The 23,066-nt window shown below is 43.2% G+C and overlaps 1 protein-coding gene across 1 annotated transcript in view; it reads left to right on the forward strand.

Moving 5' to 3' along the window:
• The window catches only part of FIRRM (FIGNL1 interacting regulator of recombination and mitosis), a gene marked incomplete at its 3' end in the record, with an annotated part of 101,330 nt that extends 86,276 nt beyond the window's left edge, over nt 1–15,054 (forward strand). Inside the window, exon 15 of the mRNA XM_089683064.1 lies at nt 14,965–15,054. Within this exon, the coding sequence (XP_089539190.1) occupies nt 14,965–15,054 (90 nt within the window). The remainder of the gene's footprint in view (nt 1–14,964) is intronic.
• Nucleotides 15,055–23,066: the final 8,012 nt, after the last annotated feature.

Consider the following 23,066-nt stretch of genomic DNA (forward strand, 5'->3'; position numbering starts at 1 on the left):
CTACATGAGCATCTGACATAATATTCCTTGTGTTTTACTGAAGTATATCACATTTATGTGTGGGAAGCATTTGAACAAATATCTTTTCATATTTGTTGGAAAAAGTCAGCAATTTCTAAGTGATATATACTTTTTTTCACATGACTCTAGGTAATGAATCTTTCCAATGGGGTCTTAGTAGGACAACAAAGGAGCAAAGTGATGACATCATGGCCTCAGGAGGTGAAAGCAGAGTTCTGGTTACAGTGTAAACTTGAAATTCTGTTTCCATTCAGTGGATGGGATGTAATATAATTATTACGTTAGTGAATTCTTTTAACAATTAACATGATAAAAGTACACCTTAGATTAATTACTAGTTATTTTGTGCCCATTCTTTGATTGCTTGGATTACCCTGTCACTTTCGGTTAAAAAAAACTACTTTAGTAAAAACTATAAATCCTGGAAATAAAGGAGAGTCATTAAAGTGATTGTAAACCACTACATATACCCATTGAAGTGGCAAGATACAGTTGAAGCAAAGCCTCCTTAGAAAATGGATACAGATAAACATGTACAACTTCTTCTCTATAGCCTTCTAAAACACACAGATTAAAGGATATTTCTCAGCTTCGCCGGGCAGGGGTCTGGTATCCGATGTCACACACTGCACAGCAGAGAAAGGAAAGCTGAGTGTACAACATAATATGAGACCTGAGTGGAGGGAAAGGACCCCCCATGCAGTCTCATAGGGAAACCTGCAACACTGAGGCTGTCAGTCATCTTCTTTCTGCTAGTGGGAAAGGGGTAGTAGGCGTGCACCTGAGATTCTGTTGTGTCAGGATAACCAGAAGTGACTAATACAGATAGGAACAAGAGAAGAGACAGAAATAAAACTAGGCTCTCTGAATTGAGGCTAAAACACTCTATAGAGGGATATTCTCTGTTAATTTCAGAGGCTTACAACCACTTTAACCACTAAGGGACCACCCACAGTACGTATACTGTGGCAAAGCAGCCCCTGTGCACAGGATCACATTTATAAACGTCATCCTGTTTTCGGGGTAGGGGGTGCACGACCGTCCTACCCGCCGGAGCCCGGCCATTGCCGGCAAACACTGACAGGGAGCGCAGCTGCATTGTTTTCATTGGAGTTCTTCTCCCTGTCAGTTTTCGGCACACTGTTCCGGAAAGCTGAACTCCGCAATCCGAAGCAGTGTGTAACAGTGAAGTACACCCCCCCGCCCCCTAGCAAAACACTCCCATCACACAGTTCACCCTTTGATTGCCTTTTAATGTTAACCCCTTCCTCCCTAGTTCCATTAATACAGTGTCAGTGCTTTTTTTTTCTTGCACTGATCACTGTATTGGTGTCACTGGGGATGTCAGTGACCCCCAAGCCAGTAACCCCCCCCCCCCCCGTGTCAGAATGTCCGCCGCAGCCCCGCCATAAGTCGCTGATCGCCGCTATTATTAGTATTAAAAAATCCAGTATCTATACCGCCATTTGTAAACGCTATAACTTTCACGTAAACTAATTATTTTACATGTATTGGGATTTTTATCAGCAAAGACATGTCGCAGAATACATTTTGGCAGAAATGTATGACTAAATTTGATTTTTATATTTTTTTACTGGATATGTTTTACAGCAGAAAGTCCAAAATATTTTTTTTCTCAAAATTGTCGGACATTTTTTTTTTATAGCACAAAAAATAAAACGCAGCGCCATAACACAAACCGCTTCTGTAAACACTTCCTGACTGCCCTATAGCAAAAATACTGCTACAGGGTGGCACGGTGTTCAAAAACAGTGAGGAACAGAAGTATTTGAACACCCTGCGATTTTGCAAGTTCTCCTACTTAGAAATCATGGAGGGGTCTGAAATTCACATTGTAGGTTCATTCCCACTCTGAGAGACAGAATTTAAAAAAAAAATTCAGGAAATCACCTTGTATGATTTTTAAAGAATTTATTTGTCTTGCACTGCTGACAAATTTAATAGTATTTGAACACCTAAGAAACAGCAAGAATTCTGGCTCTCAAAGACCTATTACTGTGCCTTTAAAAAGTCCACCTCAACTCCACTCATTAATCTAACTTAGTAGCACCTGTCTGAGCTCTTTAAAGACACCTGTCCACCCCACAGTCAGTCAGACGCCAACTACTACCATGGGCAAGACCAAAGAGCTGTCAAAAGACACCAGAGACAAAATTGTGGACCTCCACAAGGCTGGAAAAGGCTTCGGGGCAATTGCTAAGCAGCTTGGTGAAAATAGATCAACCGTTGGAGCAATTGTTAGAAAATGGAAGAGGCTAAAGATGACTGTCAGTCTCCCTCGGACTGGGGCTCCATGCAAGATCTCACCTCGTGGGGTATCACTGATGATAAGAAAGGTGAGGAATCAGCTCAGAACTACAAGGGAGGAGCTGGTCAATGACATGAAGAGAGCTGGGACCACAGTTTCAAAGGTCACTGTCGGTAGAACACTACGCCGTCATGGTTTCAAATCATGCATTGCACGGAAGGTTCCCCTGGTCGTCTTCACATGTCCAGGCCCGTCTGAAGTTTGCCAATGACCATCTGGATGATCCAGAGGAGGCATGGGAGAAAGTCATGTGGTCAGATGAGACCAAAGTAGAACTTTTTGGTCTCAACTTCCCTCGTCGTGTTTGGAGGAAAAAGGATGAGTTGCATCCCAAGAACACCATCCCTACTGTGGTAACATCATGCTTTGGGGGTGCTTTTCTGCGAAGGGGCAGGACGACTGCACTGTATTGAGAGGATGAATGGGGCCATTTATTGTGTGATTTTGACAACAACCTCCTTCCCTCAGTCAGAGCATTGAAGATGGGTCGTGGCTGGGTCTTCCAACATGACAACGACTCGAAGCACACAGCCAGGATAACCAAGGAGTGGCTCCGTACGAGGCATATCAAGGTTCTGGAGTGGCCTAGCCAGTCTCCAGACCTAAATCCAATAGAACATCTTTGGAGGGAGCTGAAACTCTGTGTTGCTAAGCGACAGCCGCGAAACCTGACAGATCTAGAGGAGATCTGTGTGGAGGAGTGGGACAAAATCCCTGTTGGTGTGTGCAAACCTGGTCAAGAACTACAGGAAACGTTTGACCTCTGTAATTGCAAAGGCTTCTGTATCAAATATTAACACTGATTTTCTCAGGCGTTCAAATACTTATGTTCAGCAGTACAAGACAAATTCTTTAAAAATCATACAATGTGATTTCCTGAATTTTTTTTTAATTTCGTCTCTCAGAGTGGGAATGCACCTACAATGTGAATATCAGACCCCTCCATGATTTTTAAGTGGGAGGACTTGCAAAATCGCAGGGTGTTTAAATACTTCTGTTCCTCACTGTATATACGTGATCGGCACTCCCGTGGTTTTCACGCCCCTCCCAGATTGCCCGTCAGTACACCAGTAATCACATTTAACCCCTTGATTGCCAGGAACAAGATCATACACCATAAACCTCCATTGCTAGTATAGTGTCTGAACGGATCAATATCTTTGATCAGATCAGCACTATACCAGTGTTCACATTAGTATAGCGTCCCCAAAAACGCAGCGTTAGCGGGAGCAGCCCCAGCACCTGCGTTTAGCCCCTACGCTTACCCCCCTCTTCTCTCCCAGCAAGTGCAGTGTCAGTAGGTCACTGTCACTTGATATATTGCACACAAAACCGCAGTATTTGCTGAATCAGGCCTGATCTGTGTTAGCACTTGCTGGTAAATTTTGATGACTCATATGCAGCAGAGTGTCAGTACTAGTGCCACGCTACCTTTTGGTGAACTGGCGAGCACCAGTGGCCTTGTACATCCTGGTCTTTCACATACCAGCACTGCAGTATCACTTGGTGACGTGGCGAGTCCCATAAGTGCAGTACAAGCTGGTGCGGTGGCGAGTATAAGTATTGTCCTGCAACCACAAAGATTTCGTACACAGGTCTGTAGAGCCCATAGTATCCTTCCGGATGTGTTTGCAAATCCCAATTGGCAGCCCACAAATTCTGCAGCACCCTTACTCCCCCCATTCACTGCCCAACCTGGAATTCAGGTGGAAACAGCAAATTTAGCTACTCCCCTTGATTTTTGAGCAGTTTTTCATGGAAGATCTGTATGCATTGATTGTAGATTAAAGCAATTTCTATGCACAACAATTTATCGCCGCCAACCCAGATTCAAACCTTGCCAGACAATTTGCATGGAAACGCATTACGGTTTCAGAATTTAAATTTTTTTTGGACCTAACCCTTAACATAGGCATTATTAAAAAAATGAATTGCGGTTGCATTGGTCCACAGACTTGATTCATCATATGCCCGTGTTCTCTGCTACCATGGCCAGGCATAGATATGAGAGTATAATGTGTTTAATGCATTTCAACAACAATACACTGTCGTCCTCGAGGTGACACTGAATTTTACCGTCTCCACAAAATTCGGCCCCTCGTAAATCACCTTAACCAAAAATTTGCAGATGTCTGTACCCCCCAGCAAAAAATCTGCTTTGATGAATCCCTCATTAATTTTTCTGGCCACCTTGCATTCAAACAATTTTTCCCTAGCAAGCATGCCAGATATGGGGTCAACACGTATAAGACCTGTGAGAGGGCAACAGGCTATACATATAAGTTTCAGATTTGCGAGGGAAGAGATAGTCACGTGGAGCCCCCCCGGTTGCCCAGACTACATGGGGAGCAGTGGCAAGATAGTGTGGGACTTGGTGTCCTTCTTTTTCCATATGGGGTACCACTTATATGTGGACAATTTTTTTTATTCAAGCATGCCACTATTTAGACATTTATACATTCTTGGAACTGGTGCATGTGGCACAGTGCGACCTAATGTGTGCCCACCATTAGAAGTGGGTGGATGCAGGGAGGAATATTCTAATGGGCATACCACACTTTTTCTGGCAGAGATTTCTTCTCTTTTTTTCATTCAGCCCACAGACTGCATACAAAAAGAAAAAAAAGGACATGGCATATATACCCAAGGACCAGCGATGTACTGGTACATCACTGGACTTTGAATGGTTATGCCAGGATGATGCCTACAGCTGGTGGCGTTATCCTGGTATAATTTTTTTCATCCGGCGATTGGCTTTCATGTAAAAGCAATCCTAGTGGCTAATTGGCTGCAGGATTGCTTTTACAAGCAGCAGGAATTGATGCCCCCCCCCCCCCCACTTTGCCTTCCACGGCCTTCCGGGCAGTCCCGTGCCATCAGGGGAACCTGAGAATGCAGCCAGTGTTTCTGCCAGCTGACCATAGAGCTGATTGGAGACCAGAGTGGTGCCAATCATCTTTATAGCCTACGAAATCGGAAGCTATTAGCATTTAATCACTTCAGTTTTGCAGGATATAAACAGCGCCATTTGTAAATTGGGAAAGCATCTTATCACACTGATCTTGGTTTGATTAGATAATGTAAGGGCAGAGGAGATATCTAGAGTCTGATAGACCCCAGATTTCTCAAAAAAGACTATATGACAATGCCCATTGAAGTTATAGGGGACATTTGCATTCCCTGTGATAGCATTAAAAGTGATAAAAAAAAAAAATAAAAATTAAAGGGACAGTATAAAAAAAAAACCTAAAAATAACCTCCCCCCCCATGTGCTCACACCTGTGGAGCGTGCGTTGACCCTGTACTGGTATGTAAACAGCGGTTGCACCATGCATGTGAGGTATCGCCGTGAACGTCAGATCAATGGCAGTAATTCTAACACTACACCTCCTCTGTAAATCTAAAATGGTAGCTTGTAAAGGCTTTTAAAACCTTGCCTATGGATATTAAAAACGTATGCAGTTTGTCGCCATTGCACGGGCATGCGCAGTTTTAAAGCATGTCATTTTTCGTACCTATTTACTCGGCATAACATCTTTTGTGTTTTACCAAATATATATGGCCGATATATTGTGTTTTTGCGCATTAAAAGTAAAAAAAAAGTTTGTTTTTTTTTGTTTTTTAAATTGCTGTGCGAATACTATTGTGAAATAAAAAATTGCAGCATCCACCATTTTATTCATTAGGGTGTTTGCTTTAAAAAAATATATGTTTGGGGTTTAAATTAATTTCCTAGCACAAAATATGGATTTGTTTTCATGTGAACAAAAAAGTGTCTGTAAAGGCTTGATCTTCACGTGGTTAGAAAAGTGAGTGATGTGTGGCATAAACATTTAATTCTGGACATTAAACGCCCCCACCCCCCAATATGACCCCTTTTTGGAAAGTAGACACCCCAAACTATTTGCTGAGAGACATGTTGAATCAATAGAAGAATTTTTTTACCACAAGTTTTTGGAAAATGACAATTTTTTTTTTCTACACAAAATTGTCACTTAAATGATTTACTGCTCACACATGCCATGGGTATATGTGGAAAAACTCCCCAAAATATATTCTGCTACTTCTCCTGAGTATGGAGGTACCACATGTGAGAGACGTTTTGGCAGTCTAGCCAAGTACAGGACCCCAAAATCCAATAAGCACCTTCAGGCATTTAAAGGGCTTTATTTCCTCATTACACTTCCAGACTACCTCTCGCAGTTTTGGAGGCCCTGAAATGCCAGGATAGCATCTAACCCCCCAAATGACCCCTTTTTGGAAAGCAGACACCCCAAAGAATTTGATAAGAAGCATGGTAAGTATTTTGTAGATCTTATTTGTTGCCACAAGTTTTTGGAAAAATGAATAAAAAAAACAAAAACATATTTTTTCTATTTTTTTTTTATATATTTAAATACCTTGTGAGGAAAAAATGAGATCTGCAAAATACAATGCCTCTTTTTAAATTCCTTGGGGTGTCTACTTTCCAAAAAGGGATCATTTGGGGGGGGGGGGTTGGTGCTATCCTGGGATTTAAGGGCCTTCAACTTTGTGATAGGTAGTGAGGAAGTGAAATGAGGAAGTTGCGCACCTTCAGGCTTTCAAAGTTGTCATTGGATTTCAGGCTCCAGTATGTGGCTAGGCTCCCAAAAAGTCTCTCATAGATGTGGTATCCCCATACTCACTAGAAGTAGCAGAATGTATTTTGAGGTTACTTCCACATATACCCATGGCTTGTGCGAGAAATATATCGTTTAAATTACAACTTTGTGTTAAAAAGAAAAACGTTTGTCATTTTCCAGAAACTTGTGGAAAAAAGTAAATCTTCCATGGACTCAATATGCCTCTCAGCAGATAGCTTAGGGTGTCTACTTTACGAAAAGCGGTAATTTGGGGTGTTTGTACTATCCTGGTATTTTAGAACCTCAAGAAATGGGATGGGCAGTCAGAAAGTAAAAGCTGTGTAAATTCCATTATCTATACCAGGGGTCTGCAACCTTTAAGACATAAAGAGCCACTTGGCTGGGACTGGGAGCCGCAAAACTATTGCAACATTTAAAACAAATCCGACACTGCATATATTGCAAAAAGCGCTCTGGTCATGAAGGGGGTTTAAAGGCCCAGTAAGCAAAGGGTTAATCAGGGCCACAGTGTATCGTCATAATCACAATCATAGCCTTAGGTCAGTGGTGGGCAACCTTTTTTTTCAACTGAGCCAAATCTCGCCAAAACCACGATTGAAATTTATTTTGAGAGCCACATTTTTAAAACTGAAAATACATCCCCCCTATAGTAATTCATCCCCCCTATAGTAATTCATCCCCCCTATAGTAATTCATTCCCCATATTGTGTCAATTCACTTACCTTTGCTCCGCGCGTTCCTCTCGCCGTGTTCCCGCGCTGTTCCGGTCTTCAGGGCGGACTGTGAGAGGAGTTTGTCACGCTGCCCCACCTACATCCTGACAGCCAATGTTTGCCACGCTCCGCGGGCCGGATTAAAAGGTCCGCCGGGCCGTAGTTTGCCCATTGCTGGGCTAGCTGCAGAGTCCTGACTTTTGGGACGGCTGCCCGGCACACAGAAGAGCCGCATTAAAATGTGTAAATAGCCGCGGCTTGCCGACCACTGAGCTATGGCAACCCTATTGCCTGTCACCTGGTGGGCAGTGTGCTCCGGAGCCGCAGCAAAGGTGAAAAAGAGCCGCATGCGGCTCTGGAGCCGCGGGTTGCCGACACCCGATCTATACCATAGTTTGTAGATGCTATAACTTTCTCACAAAGCAATACATATACACTTATTTTTTAACCAAAATCATGTAGCGAAATACATTCTGGCATAAATTTATGATGAAATTTTAGTTTTTTGGATATTATTTATGACAGAAATGAGTTTTTTTTTTTTTTTTTTTTCTCAAAACTTTTTGTTTATAGTACCAAAAATAAAAAGCGCACAGGTGATCAAATACCACCAAAAGAAAGCTCTATTTGTCTGAAAAAGGACATATAATAAACAGCAAATAATAGTGTGGCTCTAATATAATAAATGCATAAACAATAATACAAGTGTATAATGACACAAAATATCTGGTGATATGATCCTACCAGGATCTGATAGTGAAATAACTTCACACTTGAGGGATCAAACAATCTCAAATACTATAGTATAAATAAGTGGATCCCCTACCAGGGGGATATGGAACCTACCAAAAAGTGAAAAGTGCCAAACCAACACACTTAACCACATACAAATGTTCACATAAATAAAAGTGCAATAATATTGCTCATAAACACATAATAAATTCACAAAAAATGTCCAATAGATAAAATGATATATAAATATATATATACGTGATCCATCAACGAAATGGTGCAGGTGATGAAGTAAATGCCTGATCAAAGCAATAGTGAAAAATCCTCAAGTGGCCAAAATGCCCCCTCACCTCTTTACAGTGACCCCAAGGGCCAGCTCGCTTATAGGATCTTACCACGATCCTTACAGGTAATGGTTCATCAAAGGATAAATATCTGCACTGGATCCCATCAATGGTGACACTTACTCCTCTCCTCTTGGGTCCCCTCCAGACACCGGTAACAGCAATACCGCTCACTCTCCCATAAGGATCATATAATTCTTTAGTTTAAGTTCAGCCTTCCAAACACAAGTGTTATGATTTCAGCGTTTAGAGGCAGTTACTAATGAAAAAAATGCAGCCACATGAATGGATATATCCAATGTTTCTAGTTTATAGGTTCCTCTTTCTCTGTGTTTTTCTGCTTCCTGTCTGGTATTGTGCTGGAGAGCGGATGTGTGCATCGCCCACAGGTGTGCCTGGCTCTGCTCATTCATCGCACCGGAGTGGCGGGGGTGGGAGACTCTGATGTGGGAGCTGAGGGCTGAGCGCTGCACCAGGACCACCGACTGCAACCTGGATTGATGGAATCCAGTGTGGATATTTATCCTGTGACGAACCATTACTTGTAAGGATCGTGGTGTGATCCTATAAGGCCCTTGGGGTCAATGTAAGGAGGTAAGGGGGTATTTTGGCCACTTGAGGATTTTTCACTATTGCTGTGATCACGCATTCACTTCATCACCTGCATGATTTCGTTGATGGATCACGTGTATATATTTATATATCATTTTATCTATTTTGGACGTTTTTTGTGAATTTATTATGTGTTTATGAGCAATATTATTGCACTTTTATTTATGTGAACATTTGTATGTGGTTAAGTGTGTTGGTTTGGCACTTATCACTTTTTGGTAGGTTCCATATCCCCCTGGTAGGGGATCCACTTATTTATACTATAGTATTTGAGATTGTTTGATCCCTCAAGTGTGAATAGGGGGGATTGTGGAGTTGGGTTGTGTTTCACTTACCTAATAGGATTTATTCCTTTCTCACATTGTCACTGTACATTATTTCACTATCAGATCCTGGTAGGATCATATCACCAGATATGTAGTGTCATTATACACTTGTATTATTGTTTATGCATTTATTATCCCTGTCAACCTTGACAACCCGGACACAGCCCGTCTCCTCCACTTAACCTCCTCCTTTGCACTTGCACAGTGCATACAATCCACCACCCACTCTGACGGTAATATCCTTGATCTTGTCTTCTCCAACCGCTGCGCTCCCCACAACCTCACTAACACCCCCTTCCCTCTCTCTGACCACAACCTGATTACCTTCTCTATCTCCTCGTCCTCCAACGCCTACCCCTCCAAATGTCACACTACTACCAGCCGTAACCTCCGTAACCTTAACCCTGCCCCCCCTCCACTCTGCAGCTGATCAACTCCACGACAGGATCCTCCCCCTGTCCTGCCCCGACTTGGCTATGACTGCCTACAACGCGCTCTCAACAGCCCTTGACTCACTAGCGCCTTTAACCACACGCAACATCAGACCCCGACCGCTCCAGCCCTGGCAGACTGATCACACCAAAACCCTCAAACGACACAGTCGTGCCCTGGAGCGACTATGGCGCAAAACCAAATCCCAACAAGCCTTCACCCGCTACAAATCTGCCTTCCACACCTACACCTCCTCCCTCCACGCTGCCAAACAAGCCTACTTCCTGACCCTCCTCAAGGCCCTCTCCTCCAATCCTCGCCGACTCTTCTCCACCTTCAACTCTCTACTCTCGCCACCCCCACCTCCACCCAGCACCTCACTCACTGCCCTTGAGATTGCCAATCACTTCAAAAACAAGATTGACACAATTTGCAAGGACATTGCCGCAACTCACATGCCCTCTCAACCCGTCCCCTCTCACACAGCTACCCCCTCATCTCCCCTCCCCCTCGACATAACCCGCAGGGACTTCGTCGCTGCTCAAACTCCCTCCAACCCCCTTCCCCCTCACTCAGCTACCCCCTCATCACCCCTCTCCCACGGCCCCACCACTGCTCTGAATTCCTCTTCCACCCCACCCTACATTCCTCATACTGAAGCTCCTCCAACACTCCGCACCTTTTGACCTTACTACCATCAAGGAAGTCTCCAAGATCCTCTCTGATGCCCGCCTCACCACCTGCCCCCTTGACCCTATCCCCTCACAACTCCTATGACCTCCCTCCCCCTCCATCCTACGCTCCCTCACCCACATCTTCAATCTCTCCCTCTCCTCCGGCACTTTCCCCTCCCCTCTGAAACATGCACACATCACCCCGATACTTAAAAAGCCCTCCCTGGACCCCAATGACCCGAACAACCTCAGACCCATCTTCCTGCTCCCATTTACATCTAAACTCCTCGAGCGCCTAGTTTACACCCGCCTATGCTCTCACCTCAACGACAACAACCTCCTCGATCCCCTACAGTCCGGCTTCTGTCCCCTACACTCCACCGAAACTGCCTAACTCAAACTCTCCAACGACCTGTTAACTGCCAAAGCTAATGGCCACTATTCAGTGCTCCTACTCCTTGACCTCTCTGCGGCCTTCGACACAGTCGACCACCCCCTCCTCCTCAAAAAAAAAACTACACTCCCTCGACCTCAGAGATTCTGCTCTCTCCTGGCTCTCATCCTACCTGTCACAACACTCTTTCAGCATTACCTATAATGCTACCACCTCCCTCTCACTCCCCCTCTCTGTTGGGGTCCCTCAAGGCTCTGTCCTCGGGCCCCTTCTCTTCTCCATCTACACCTCCTCCCTTGGCCAACTCATACACTCTCACGGCTTCAACTACCACCTCTATGCTGACGACACACCTGCTGGGCGACATATCAGACTGGATGTCGCTCCACTTCCTTAAACTGAACCTCTCCAAAACCGAGTTTCTTGTCTTCCCCCCAGCCCGGACACCACCCCCATTGACTTCTCTATCACATCGAACAACGCTACCGTCAAAACCGCCCCGCAGGCCAGAGTACTTGGTGTCATTCTGGATTCCAACCTATCCTTCTAGCCCCAAGTCCAATCTTTAACAAACTCCACCTCCGCAACATCGGCAAAATCCGCACGTTCCTAACTCCAGAAACCTCTAAACAGCTCATCCACTCCCTCATATCACGACTCGACTACTGCAACTCCCTCCTCACTGGCCTGCCTCGCTGCTGGCTATCCCCGCTTCAGTCCATCCTGAATATGGATGCCAGACTCATTCACCTCTCTAACCGCTCCGTCTCCGCCACCCCCCTTTGCCAATCCCTCCACTGGCTTCTGATTGCGCAACGGATCAAATTCAAAATCCTAACGCTGACGTACAAAGCTGTCTACCATACTGCCCCGAACTACATCACTGACCTAATATCCAAGTACCGCCCAGCACGCACACTCCGCACCTCACAAGACCTCCTTCTCTCTAGTTCCCTGGTGGTCTCCTCCCATGCCCGCCTCCAGGACTTCTCCAGGGTGTCACCCATCCTCTGGAACTCCCTGCCCCAACCCATCAGATTATCACCTACTCTCCTCTCCTTTAGGCGCACCCTGAAAACCCATCTCTTCAGGGAAGCCTACCCCACCCCCTGCTAACTTGCCGACCTCCTCCAGTCTTCCTACCACACCATCCCCCACAGCTATCTCCTGTACCACCATCCCCTCCCTCCTAGATTGTAAGCTCGAAAGAGCAGGGCCCTCAATCCCCTCATGTTTTGCATTGTATTGGTATTGTTCTGTCACATGTTCTGTCCCCCTTTGTAATGTACAGCGCTGAGCGAACTATTGGCGCTTTATAAATACTGTATAATAATAATAATTATATTAGTGCCACACTATTATTTGCTGTTTATTATATGTACTCCTATTGGGTATAGGTTTGGGTGTGAGCAGGTTAGGGATTATCCATTTAAGCGCAGGAGGATTTGCTACCAAAATAGTACACATTTCATTTATGTACCATATTGCATGACCGCGCAATTGTCAGTTAAATTAGAGCAGTGCTGTATAGCAAAAAAAAAATGGCGTAAATTGCAGTATCTATACCATAGTTTGTAGATGCTATAACTTTCACACAAAGCAATCAATGTACACTTATTAGGATTTTTCTTTACCAAAAACATGGAGCAGAATACATTTTGGCCTAAATTTATAACTAACTTTTAGTTTACTATATATTTTTTTTATAGGCGAAAGTAAACGGTTTTCTTCAAAATTTTCTGTCTTTTTTTTGTTTATAGCGCGAAAAATAAAAAGCGCACAGGTTATAAAATACCACCGAAAGAAAGCTCTATTTGTGTGAAAAAAAAGACGGAAATTTCGTTTGGGTAAAGCATTGCATGACTGCGCAATTATTATTATTATACAGTATTTATAAAGCGCCAATGGTTCGCTCAGCGCTGTACATTACAAAGGGGGACAGAACATGTGACAGAACAATACCAATACAATGCAAAACATGAGGGGATCGAGGGCCCCACTCTTTCGAGTTTACAATCTAGGAGGGAGGGGATAGTGGTACAGGAGGAGATAGCTGTGGGGGATGGAGTGGTAGGAAGAATGGAGGAGGTCGGCAGGTTAGCAGGGGGTGGGGTAGGCTTCCCTGAAGAGATGGGTTTTCAGGGTGCGCCTAAAGGAGAGGAGAGTAGGTGATAATCTGATGGGTTGGGGCAGGGAGTTCCAGAGGATGGGTGACACCCTGGAGAAGTCCTGGAGGCGGGCATGGGAGCAGGAGACCAGGGAACTAGAGAGAAGGAGATCTTGTGAGGAGCGGAGTGTGCGTGCTGGGTTGTACTTGGATATTAGGTCGGTGATGTAGTACGGGGCAGTATGGTGGACAGCTTTGTACGTCAGTGTTAGGATTTTGAATTTGATCCGTTGCGCAATCGGAAGCCAGTGGAGGGATTGGCAAAGGGGGGTGGCGGAGATGGAGCGGTTGGAAAGGTGAATGAGTCTGGCAGCCGTATTCAGGATGGACTGAAGCGGGGATAGCCAGCGGCAAGGCAGGCCAGTGAGGAGGGAGTTGCAGTAGTCGAGTCGTGATATGATGAGGGAGTGGATGAGCTGTTTAGTTCAATTATCAGTTGAATTAGTGCAGCGCCAAGTAGCAAAAAGAGGCCTGGTCATTAAGGGGGGGTAAATCCTCTGGAGGGCAAGTGGTTAAGACATGCAAGTCTTTTACTATGTATTATTACCCCTGCACAAATTTATTGTGCTTTTAGACTTGTGAATAAGATGAACGTGGCGTACGTTAGCCATACACTGCTTGAATATCAGCAGATTCCTCCTGAATTGATTAAAATTCGAATCGTGGGGGGCCCTGCTGACATCACTTTGCTCAACAAACTTCGAATGAGAAAACGAAGGGGTCAGGCAAAAAAAAACATGGCCAAATAGTGACTGTAGCCAATAGCCGGCAGTTGGATATTTCTCCTTTCATGGAATGGAGAATCATTGTTTTCACTGGTTTAAGCCTGCTGGGCTAAACAAGTGGCATCTTTACATGTATGACCAGCTATAGTTAGTAGTAATTTCCTATTGTTTTTCAGTTCAAAAATACATCTTGATTTTCAACAGCAGAGTTCTTTTATCAGTTAGCATCTACTCAATGGGGATTGAGCCATAATCCCTGAGTGTGCTTAAAGCGGTTGTAAAGGCTCAAGGTTTTTTACCTTCATGAATTCTATGCATGAAAGTAAACAAAGCCTGCTGTGTGCAGCAGTGGCCCCAGCCCCCTCAATACTTATCTGAACCCCATCGAGATCAGCGATGTACACAACATCCTTGGCTGTCCCAGGTCTCTGCCTCCTCATTGGCTGAGACCGCAAGCGGGAGCCATTGGGTCCGGTTGCTTTCAATCAGTCAGTCGGCCAATGAGAGGGGATGGGGCCAAGCCACAGCTCCGTGTGTGAGTAAACACACAGAGCAGTGAGTGCCCCCATAGCAAGCTGCTTGCTGTGGGGGCCCCTGACAGAATGGAAGAGCCAGGAGAGCCTGTGGGGGAATCCCGAGAAGGAGGATCCAGGCTGCTCTGTGCAAAACCACTACACAGAGCAGGTAAGTATAGACATGTTTGTTATTTTGCAAAAAAAAAAAAACAAATCTTTACTATTGCTTTAAGTATATAACTTTTTTTTTATGTGGACCTCTTTAATTTTATGGCAGTGAGTTTGTATTTTTTTTTAGCATATATTTTTTCTAAAACTGGTTACTGTAATACTTACTGCACTTTTTAATTCATAGGTGAAATCCTGTCCTGGCAAATCTTCACAGCTTTCACACTTAATTGTCCTCCTAAGACGCTTACTATTCTTATTGGATACTGATCACCAGGTAAACTCTGCTCTGTTCTTTGTTTTTCAGTGACCAGTGTCACCCATTTTCTGGTAATGTTACATTATAGATGGTGTTTGCATGTTTTTAATTTAAACTGGTAAAATAAAAAGCTTTTTTGTAAAGGATGCTAAAAAATGTTTCTGGAAGGTGAAGTATAAAACATTTGTTTTTGTTTTAATTTTGCACAATGAACCCCTCTATATTAAAAATAGTCGTGCTATATTAAAATGACAAATGATAGTAAAAATGTGCAAAATCATGGGGACCACTATTTCCAAGTGCTGTCTGGCTACTTCTTTGTTAGGGGTCATTTACATACCAGCACTGCAGTACAGCACCTTTCCATTAGCATGTAAACGAAGAGTTTGTTCTGTACTATTACTGTACCTAATAATTTCTCCATTAACCACTTGACAATCGGGCAATAGCCAAATGACTGCAACAGCGCAGTTGTCCAATTCTGGGAGGACATCATAAGACGCCCTCCCAAAATGCACGCCTCGCGCGCACCCAACGCTGTCTGTGATCGCTGTGTCCTATGTACACAGCTGTTCACATGACAAGGTAACAAGCCAATAACAGCAGCCTTCTACCACATGATCAGCTGTGTCCAATAACACAAATGATAACAAAGCACAAAGTAAATACAGTTGCCAGTTATTGGCAGCAATGTTTCTAACGCTGTCACAGCGTGAGGAAAGTACTGCTTAAAACCAACAAATGTCACAGAGGACATCTGCACTGATAAATGGCATTGATTATCAGTGCAGCCCTAAAAGTGCACATCAGTGCCAATCAATGCCCAGCACTGCCACCCAATGGTGCCGCTCGTCAGTGCCCATCGTTGCCACCTGTCAGTGCTGCATATCAGTGCCTCTTTATCAATTCCCACCAGTGCTGCCTATCAGTGCCGCCTCATCAACTCACATCAGTGAAGGAGAAAATGTACCTGTTTGCAAAATTTTATAATAGAAACAAAGAACTTTTTTTTTCTTTTGAAATTTGTTTGCTCTTTTTTCGTTTTGTAGTGCAAAAAAAAAAAAGAGGGGCGATTAAATGCCACCAAAAGTAAGCTCTATTTGTGTGAAAACAAGTTATACAAATTTCATGAGTACAGTGTTGCATTACTGCGCAATTGTCATTCAAAGTGTAACAGCGCTGAAAGCTGAAAATTGGCCTGGGCAGGAAGGGGGTAATAGTGCCTGGTAGGCAAGTAGTTAAGGTCCTTGTTCCTTTCTGGTATAGGTCAACAACACTTCATCCATGTGCTCCTGCATTGTCACCCGGCCACGTGGGCTTCCAATGGAAGCTTCAAGTGACTGTTTGAACACATGGTCTACTGTTGTCACTATCAGGAAGCGATCTTAAGAAATGCCATGCAGTCATTCCTCAAGTGCATACATGTGGACAAGAAATGACTACAATGAAACTACAGGAGATCAGCAGCAAGCAAACAATTAAAAAAGGAGAAAAAAAACGTATTTTACTTATATAAAAAAAAAAAAAAAAAAAGGCATTGGGCTATAATATGTTTTTAGAAGTAAAATGGCATTCAGTTTATATCGACTTTTAAATTGTGCACTGTGACATTGAAATTTGGAGCCGTGTACTTGGATCTGTATGTAGCTACATTATGCAAATTAAGGGTATCTTTTAAAATAATATGTGTTTGTGTGTGATGAGGCTATGGGAGCAGCTATTGCTTTACTGAAGTATACCAAATACTGATTCCAATGCAGTGACTTAAAAACTGGCTAAAATGCACCAAAACTATTATGCAACACGTTAGAGAACTGCTGCTAACACCGCTTCTAATTTTGGAGGCTTTATGCTTGACAGGTTACCTTTTGGGTCTGGTCACATCATGATGCATTGATTAATGCATGCACCACAGCAAGCTTCATTGTGCATTGCAGAACACTGTATTGCCACAGGGAATTCAAATGAAGCCTAACACAGAAAAAATGCCCCTGCTCCTATATTTTTTTATTGCAACACACACATCACAGATGCATATGGCATCATACATGATGATTTACCCTGTACTAAAGTCAGGCTTCTGTGAGAAATCACTGGTCCTGTACAGCTTACCTGACAGGATCCCTCCCCCACCAAATTAAAACAATACTTTGGCTAAAAGTACACCAAAATTTTTATTGGAACTAAACACTACTTACTGTAAGTTGCAAAATACCTGCTAAATCTAAAAGATAAAACTGTATAGCCTTAATAAAGATCTGTGTGTGAATAAGGTCTTGGGGCCCATTCACATGGGAGCTGTGGCCTGTACAGTGTGAATCGGCTTTTTTTTTTTTTTCTCAATTATTTATGTGGCTGTAGTTGTGTGCAGGCAGCCTATGTTATGCTGTGGGGAGGCAGTGATAATTTGACAAGCATATGGATGCAGGTGTATTTTTCCCAAACATAGACAGTGTGCACTTGGCTCCACTCACCTGCACCTGTACACCTGTCAATGTAGGACCTGTAGCTGTGTTCACGCAGCCATACACACTTACAAACCCTTACTCATACTATACCCAGTGAAGTGACTGGCCTCAGGATGAAACAAATCCTCCTACATAAGTTGTACCTGTTTATCTATGTGATCTTCTCTACATCCATTCAAATTCAAAATGCTGAATTTTATAAAGCTTTCCTAGAGTTCAGAAAAAAGGGGTGGAGATCTGAAATTACACATTGCAGAGCTCAGTTAAGAGTTCTGAGAGCTGATTGGAGAAAAGGACACACACCCCTGCACATAGGGACAGAGCTGAGGCTATCCATCTGCTGGAGCTCCCTCCCATGTCACTTTTTTTTTTTTTTTTTCTCTTGGTGTCAGGAAAACGTGTAAGAAGTGATTCATGCTGATAGCAGAGGAATGAAGCAGCAGACAGAAATGATACCTAGTGATCTTAACTCAGAGAATTATACACTGTAGAGGGATTTGCTTTGTTCATATTTAAAATCTGAGGTTTACAACCACTCTTTTTTTATATTTTTCTCAAATTTTTTAATATACATAAAAATAGGTAGAAGAGAATAAGCCATGTTTCAGCTGCCGCAGAGGTGCACAGGGAGATCATTTCCAGTAATTACCCCCCTTCCTACCTCAGTGATCACACTTCCTGTCCACCATCCTGTTCTTTCATCTTCTCAGCTGCCCAGGCCCTCCTACTGGCTCAAGCCCTGTACAGGAGGGCAGGCGATACCCACTTATTGGTGGTCCTGGATGTGATAATACAACTTTTATTACAATGCGATGTTATGTAGGCCTTAATAAAAAAAACTTCCTTTTTCTGGCACTTTTGTTCACATGCAATGTTTTTTTTGCTAGAAAATCTAGAGCCCAAAAACATATATATATATTTTTTTTTTTAACCACTTGAGCTCCTGAGGATTTACCCCCCTTAATGACCAGGCCTCTTTTTGCTACTCGGCGCTGCACTAATTCAACTGATAATTGCGCGGTCATGCAATGCTGCACCCAAACGAAATTTACGTCCTTTTTTTCACACAAATAGAGCTTTCTTTCGGTGTAATTTGATCACCTGTGCGCTTTTTATTTTTCACGCTATAAACAAAAAAAGGCCAAAAATTTTGAAGAAAAACAATAGTTTTTACTTTCTGCTATAAAAAATATATGGTAAACTCAAAGTTGGTTATAAATTTTGGCCAAAATGTATTCTGCTCCATGTTTTTGGTAAAAAAATCCCAATAAGTGTATATTGATTGCTTTGTGTGGAAGTTATAGCGTCTACAATCTATGGTATAAATACTGCAATTTACGCCATTTTTCTGCTATACAGCGCTGCGCTAGTTTAACGGACAATTGCGCGGTCATGCAATACGGTACATAAATGAAATTTACATCCTTTTTTTCCCCACAAATTGAGCTTTCTTTTGGTGGTATTTGATCGCCTGTGTGGTTTTTATTTTTTGCGCTATAAAAAAAAAAGGCTGACAATTTTGAGGAAAAAAAAACAATATTTTGGACTTTTTGCTATAAACATGTCCAGTAAAAAAAAAAATGAAAAAATCAAATTTAGTCATAAATTTCTGCCAAAATGCATTCTGCGACATGTCTTTGCTAAAAACCCAATACGTGTAAATTAATTGGTTTACGTGAAAGTTATAGTGTTTACAAATGGCGGGAAAGATACTGGGATTTTTAATTTTTATTTATACTAATAATGGCGCCGATCAGCGACATATAGCGGCAATCAGCGACATATGGTGGCGACCAGCGACTTATGGCGGGACTGCGGCGGACATTTTGACACTGGGGGGGGGGACTGACTTGGGGTCACTGACATCCCCAGTGACACCAATACAGTGATCAGTGAAAAAAAAAACCACTGAAACTGTACTAATGTCACTGGGGAGGAAGGGGTTAACATTTTTAGAATTTGTGTAAGGGGAGTGTTTTACTAAGGGGCGGGGGTGTGTAGAGGGAGGGGGGAGCTGATCGAGGGAGAGAAACTCTTCTCTCCCTCTGCAGCTTGTCGGCGAACTGTCACAGAGCAGGCTGTGTGTAAACAATGCAGCCCTGCTCTGTGTCGGTGATTACCGCTCATCGCGGGAAAACGGCCGGTAAAAACCGGCCGTGACCTGGCGGCGGAGACCCGCGGGACAGGCAGGGCGCGCGCGCGCCCCCTACCTGTTTTGAAGGCAGCCGTTTTAAAACGTGCTTTTGCCTACGAGCGCCGCCCTGCCACCGTTTATATGCGGTGGCTGGGCAGCATGGGGTTAAAGCAGAAGCCCTAGAGAATAAATTGGTGGGTTTTGCTTTTTTTGTCACTCGGTATTTGTGCTGTGGTTTTTTTTCAAGCGCTATTTTTAGGGAAAAAATACACCTTTTTAAATTGTAATGCAAAAAAACACAATACATAACCCAATTGTTTTTAATTGTTTAAAAGATTATTTTATACCAAGTAAATGTAATTTCTTAAAATTGTCCATGCAACAGCAAGAGACTACATAAATTTTACTATCCATAGGCTGCCCATTAAAAGCCTTTACAGGTTACCACTTTAGATTTACAGAGGAAGCCTAGTGCTAGAATTGCTGTCCATGATCTGCCGTTCGTGGTGTTACCTCACATGTGGCAGGCGGTGTGTGTGTCCGACATATGAGTGTTCGTGCAAGCACAGGAGACAGGGTCATTTAAAAAAAAAAAAATTTTTTTTGCTCACTTTTATTGCTGTCATAAAGAATGTAAATATCCGTTGTGACCGCAATAGGCCTGTAACACAGGTACTCTTTATGGAGAGATCTGGGATCAGTAAGACCCCAGATCTCTTCTCTGCCCTTAAAAGCATTCAATCACACCAAGATCGTTGTGATTGAATGCTTTCATTTTTTAACCGCTTGCCGCCCTGCCACTGTGTATATACGTGTGCAGGGCGGCAGTGGAGCGCAAAAGCATGTTTTAAAACGTGCTCCGCGCTCCCGACACATTCGCAGGTAGGGGGCACGCGTGCGCTCCTGCCGACCCGCGGGTGACACGATTCGATCCAGGAGGGATCAATCATTAGATTTCAGCCAGTGATTTCTGGCTGAAATCACATGATCGGTCCCTGTCCTATCCTGTCCTGTGTTGACATTTACACAGGGCAGGATATGATGTCATTCTTCTCTGCCTGGACACATTCTGTTCCAGACAGAGAAGAAGACATCCAAACAGTGAGTAAAACACTACACACTGACAGAGCACTCTAGGTCACATTTAACCCCCTGATCGCCCCCCCCCCCCAGTTAACCCCTTCACTGCCCTGTCACCAGTGTCACTGGTCAGTGAAGCGATTTTTACTGATCACTGTATCAGTGTCGCTGGTGACTTCCGATAGAGTTGGCGCCCCTCCGAGATAGCGCCAGTTTGCCCGCTAATACATCAGTAGTCCCATCTAACCCCTTGATCGCCCCCTCCCAGTTAACCCCTTCACTGCCCTGTCACCAGTGTCACTGATCAGTGAACCAATTTTTTACTGATCACTGTATCCGTGTCGCTGGCGACTTCCGATAGTGGTAGCGCCCCTCCCAGATAGCTCCAGATTGCCCGCTAGTACACCAGTAATCCTATTTAACCCCTTAATCCCCCCCCCCCCGTTAACCCCTTCACTGCCCTGTCACCAGTGTCACTGATCAGTGAACCAATTTTTACTAATCACTGTATCAGTGTCGCTGGCGACTTCCGATAGTGATGGCGCCCCTCCCAGATAGCGCCAGATTGCCCACTAATACACCAATAATCCCATCTAACCCCTTGATCGCCCCCCCCCCCCCCCCTTGAGTTGACCCCTTCACTGCCCTGTCACCAGTGTCATTGATTACAATGAACAGATTTTTACTGATCACTGTATTAGTGTCACTGGTGACTTCCGATAGTGTTAGCGCCCCTCCTAGATAGCGCCAGTTTGCCCGCTAATGCACGGGATTTTTTTTACCAAAAAAATGTAGCAGAATACATTTTGGCTTAAATTTATGACTAACATTGAGTTTACGATATATTGTTTATAGCTGAAAGTAGAAAATATTGGGTTTTTTTTTCAAAATGTTTGTGTTTTTTTTTTTGATTATAGCGCAAAAAATAAAAAGCGCACAGGTGATTAAATACCACCAAAAGAAAGCTCTATTTGTGTGAAAAAAAGGACGTAAATTTCGTTTGGGTGCAGCATTGCATGACCGCGCAATTATCATTTGAATTAGTGTAGCGCTGTATAGCAAAAAAAGGCATAAATTACAGTATCTATACCATAGTTTGTAGACGCTATAACTTTCACACAAAGCAATCCATATACACTTATTGGGATTTTTTTTACCAAAAACATGTAGCAGAATACATTTTGGCTTAAATTTATGGCTAACTTTGAGTTTATGATATATTTTTTATAGCTGAAAGTAGAAAATATTGTTTTTTCAAAATTTTTTTGGTTTTTTTGTTTATAGCGCAAAAAATAAAAAGCACACAGGTGATCAAATACCACCAAAAGAAAGCTCTATTTGTGTGAAAAAAAGGACGTAAATTTCGTTTGGGTACAGCATTGCATGACCGCGCAATTATCATTTGAATTAGTGCAGCGCCAAACAGCAAAAAAAGTCCTGGTCATTAAGGGGGGTAAATCCTCTGGGGCTCAAGTGGTTAAAACTTGTGGCTTGTCTTTTCTTTCCAAGTAAACCGGAAGTGATGTCAGGTCATCGCTTCCGGTTTGATATATAACGGAGCCTAACAAAGCCAATCTGGTCTTTGTTCAATTCCGTGACTAGCCAGCAACAGAACCGGCTGGCCAATTGGAACTCCAGGTGGATGTAAATGTGATTTACCCAGCTAGATGTGGACCTTGGTTGTACCACGTTATCTAAATACTTGGCTGTCATTTTGACAGATGGGACTTTTTGTATATGTGTGATGTATGTGATATGTTATGTTTTGAAGGAGCAGATTTTGCTGCTCCTATGTAAATTGTCACTTACAGAACAGTAAATGCATTAAGCATTACTTTGCTACATTGTAACTACTTTGATTAATTTATCAGTGTACAATACGATATAGTATAAACACCTATGGTAAAACTATTTTATAGTAAATCCATGGTGGAAATTTAGAAACCAAAAATATTTGCACCAGTATGAAATGTTCTAATTAACATTTCTGAAGTTGAAGGTGTTCCCATTCATACTTCATAGTGTCTCCAGGGGTATCTAGGAAGGAGAAACAAAAGTAAAGAAGGTTTTGGAATAAAGTAGAATGCGGGGGAGTAAAGCAATAAGCTGGGTGTGCAGCAAGGGGCAAGAGATTGTAAAGGAAAATGGTGGAAGGTCACCCTATAGGGAGAGATGTCACCTTGTGTCTTGGATCAATACATAGATGGTTAGGGAAGGGTCCTTTTGTGGAATAATGTTAAATTTTGTTGAATCTATGTACAGGATTCAGGGACTCCATAAATAAATCTCAAATCTGTCATGTAGTTCTGCAGTCACTTTTCCATTTTCCATATGACACATTTCTCTAG

This window comes from Staurois parvus, unplaced genomic scaffold (genome assembly GCF_062004578.1).
Source record: "Staurois parvus isolate SC_StPar_1 unplaced genomic scaffold, SC_StPar_1.0 ptg000300l, whole genome shotgun sequence".
Lineage (NCBI taxonomy): Eukaryota > Metazoa > Chordata > Amphibia > Anura > Ranidae > Staurois > Staurois parvus.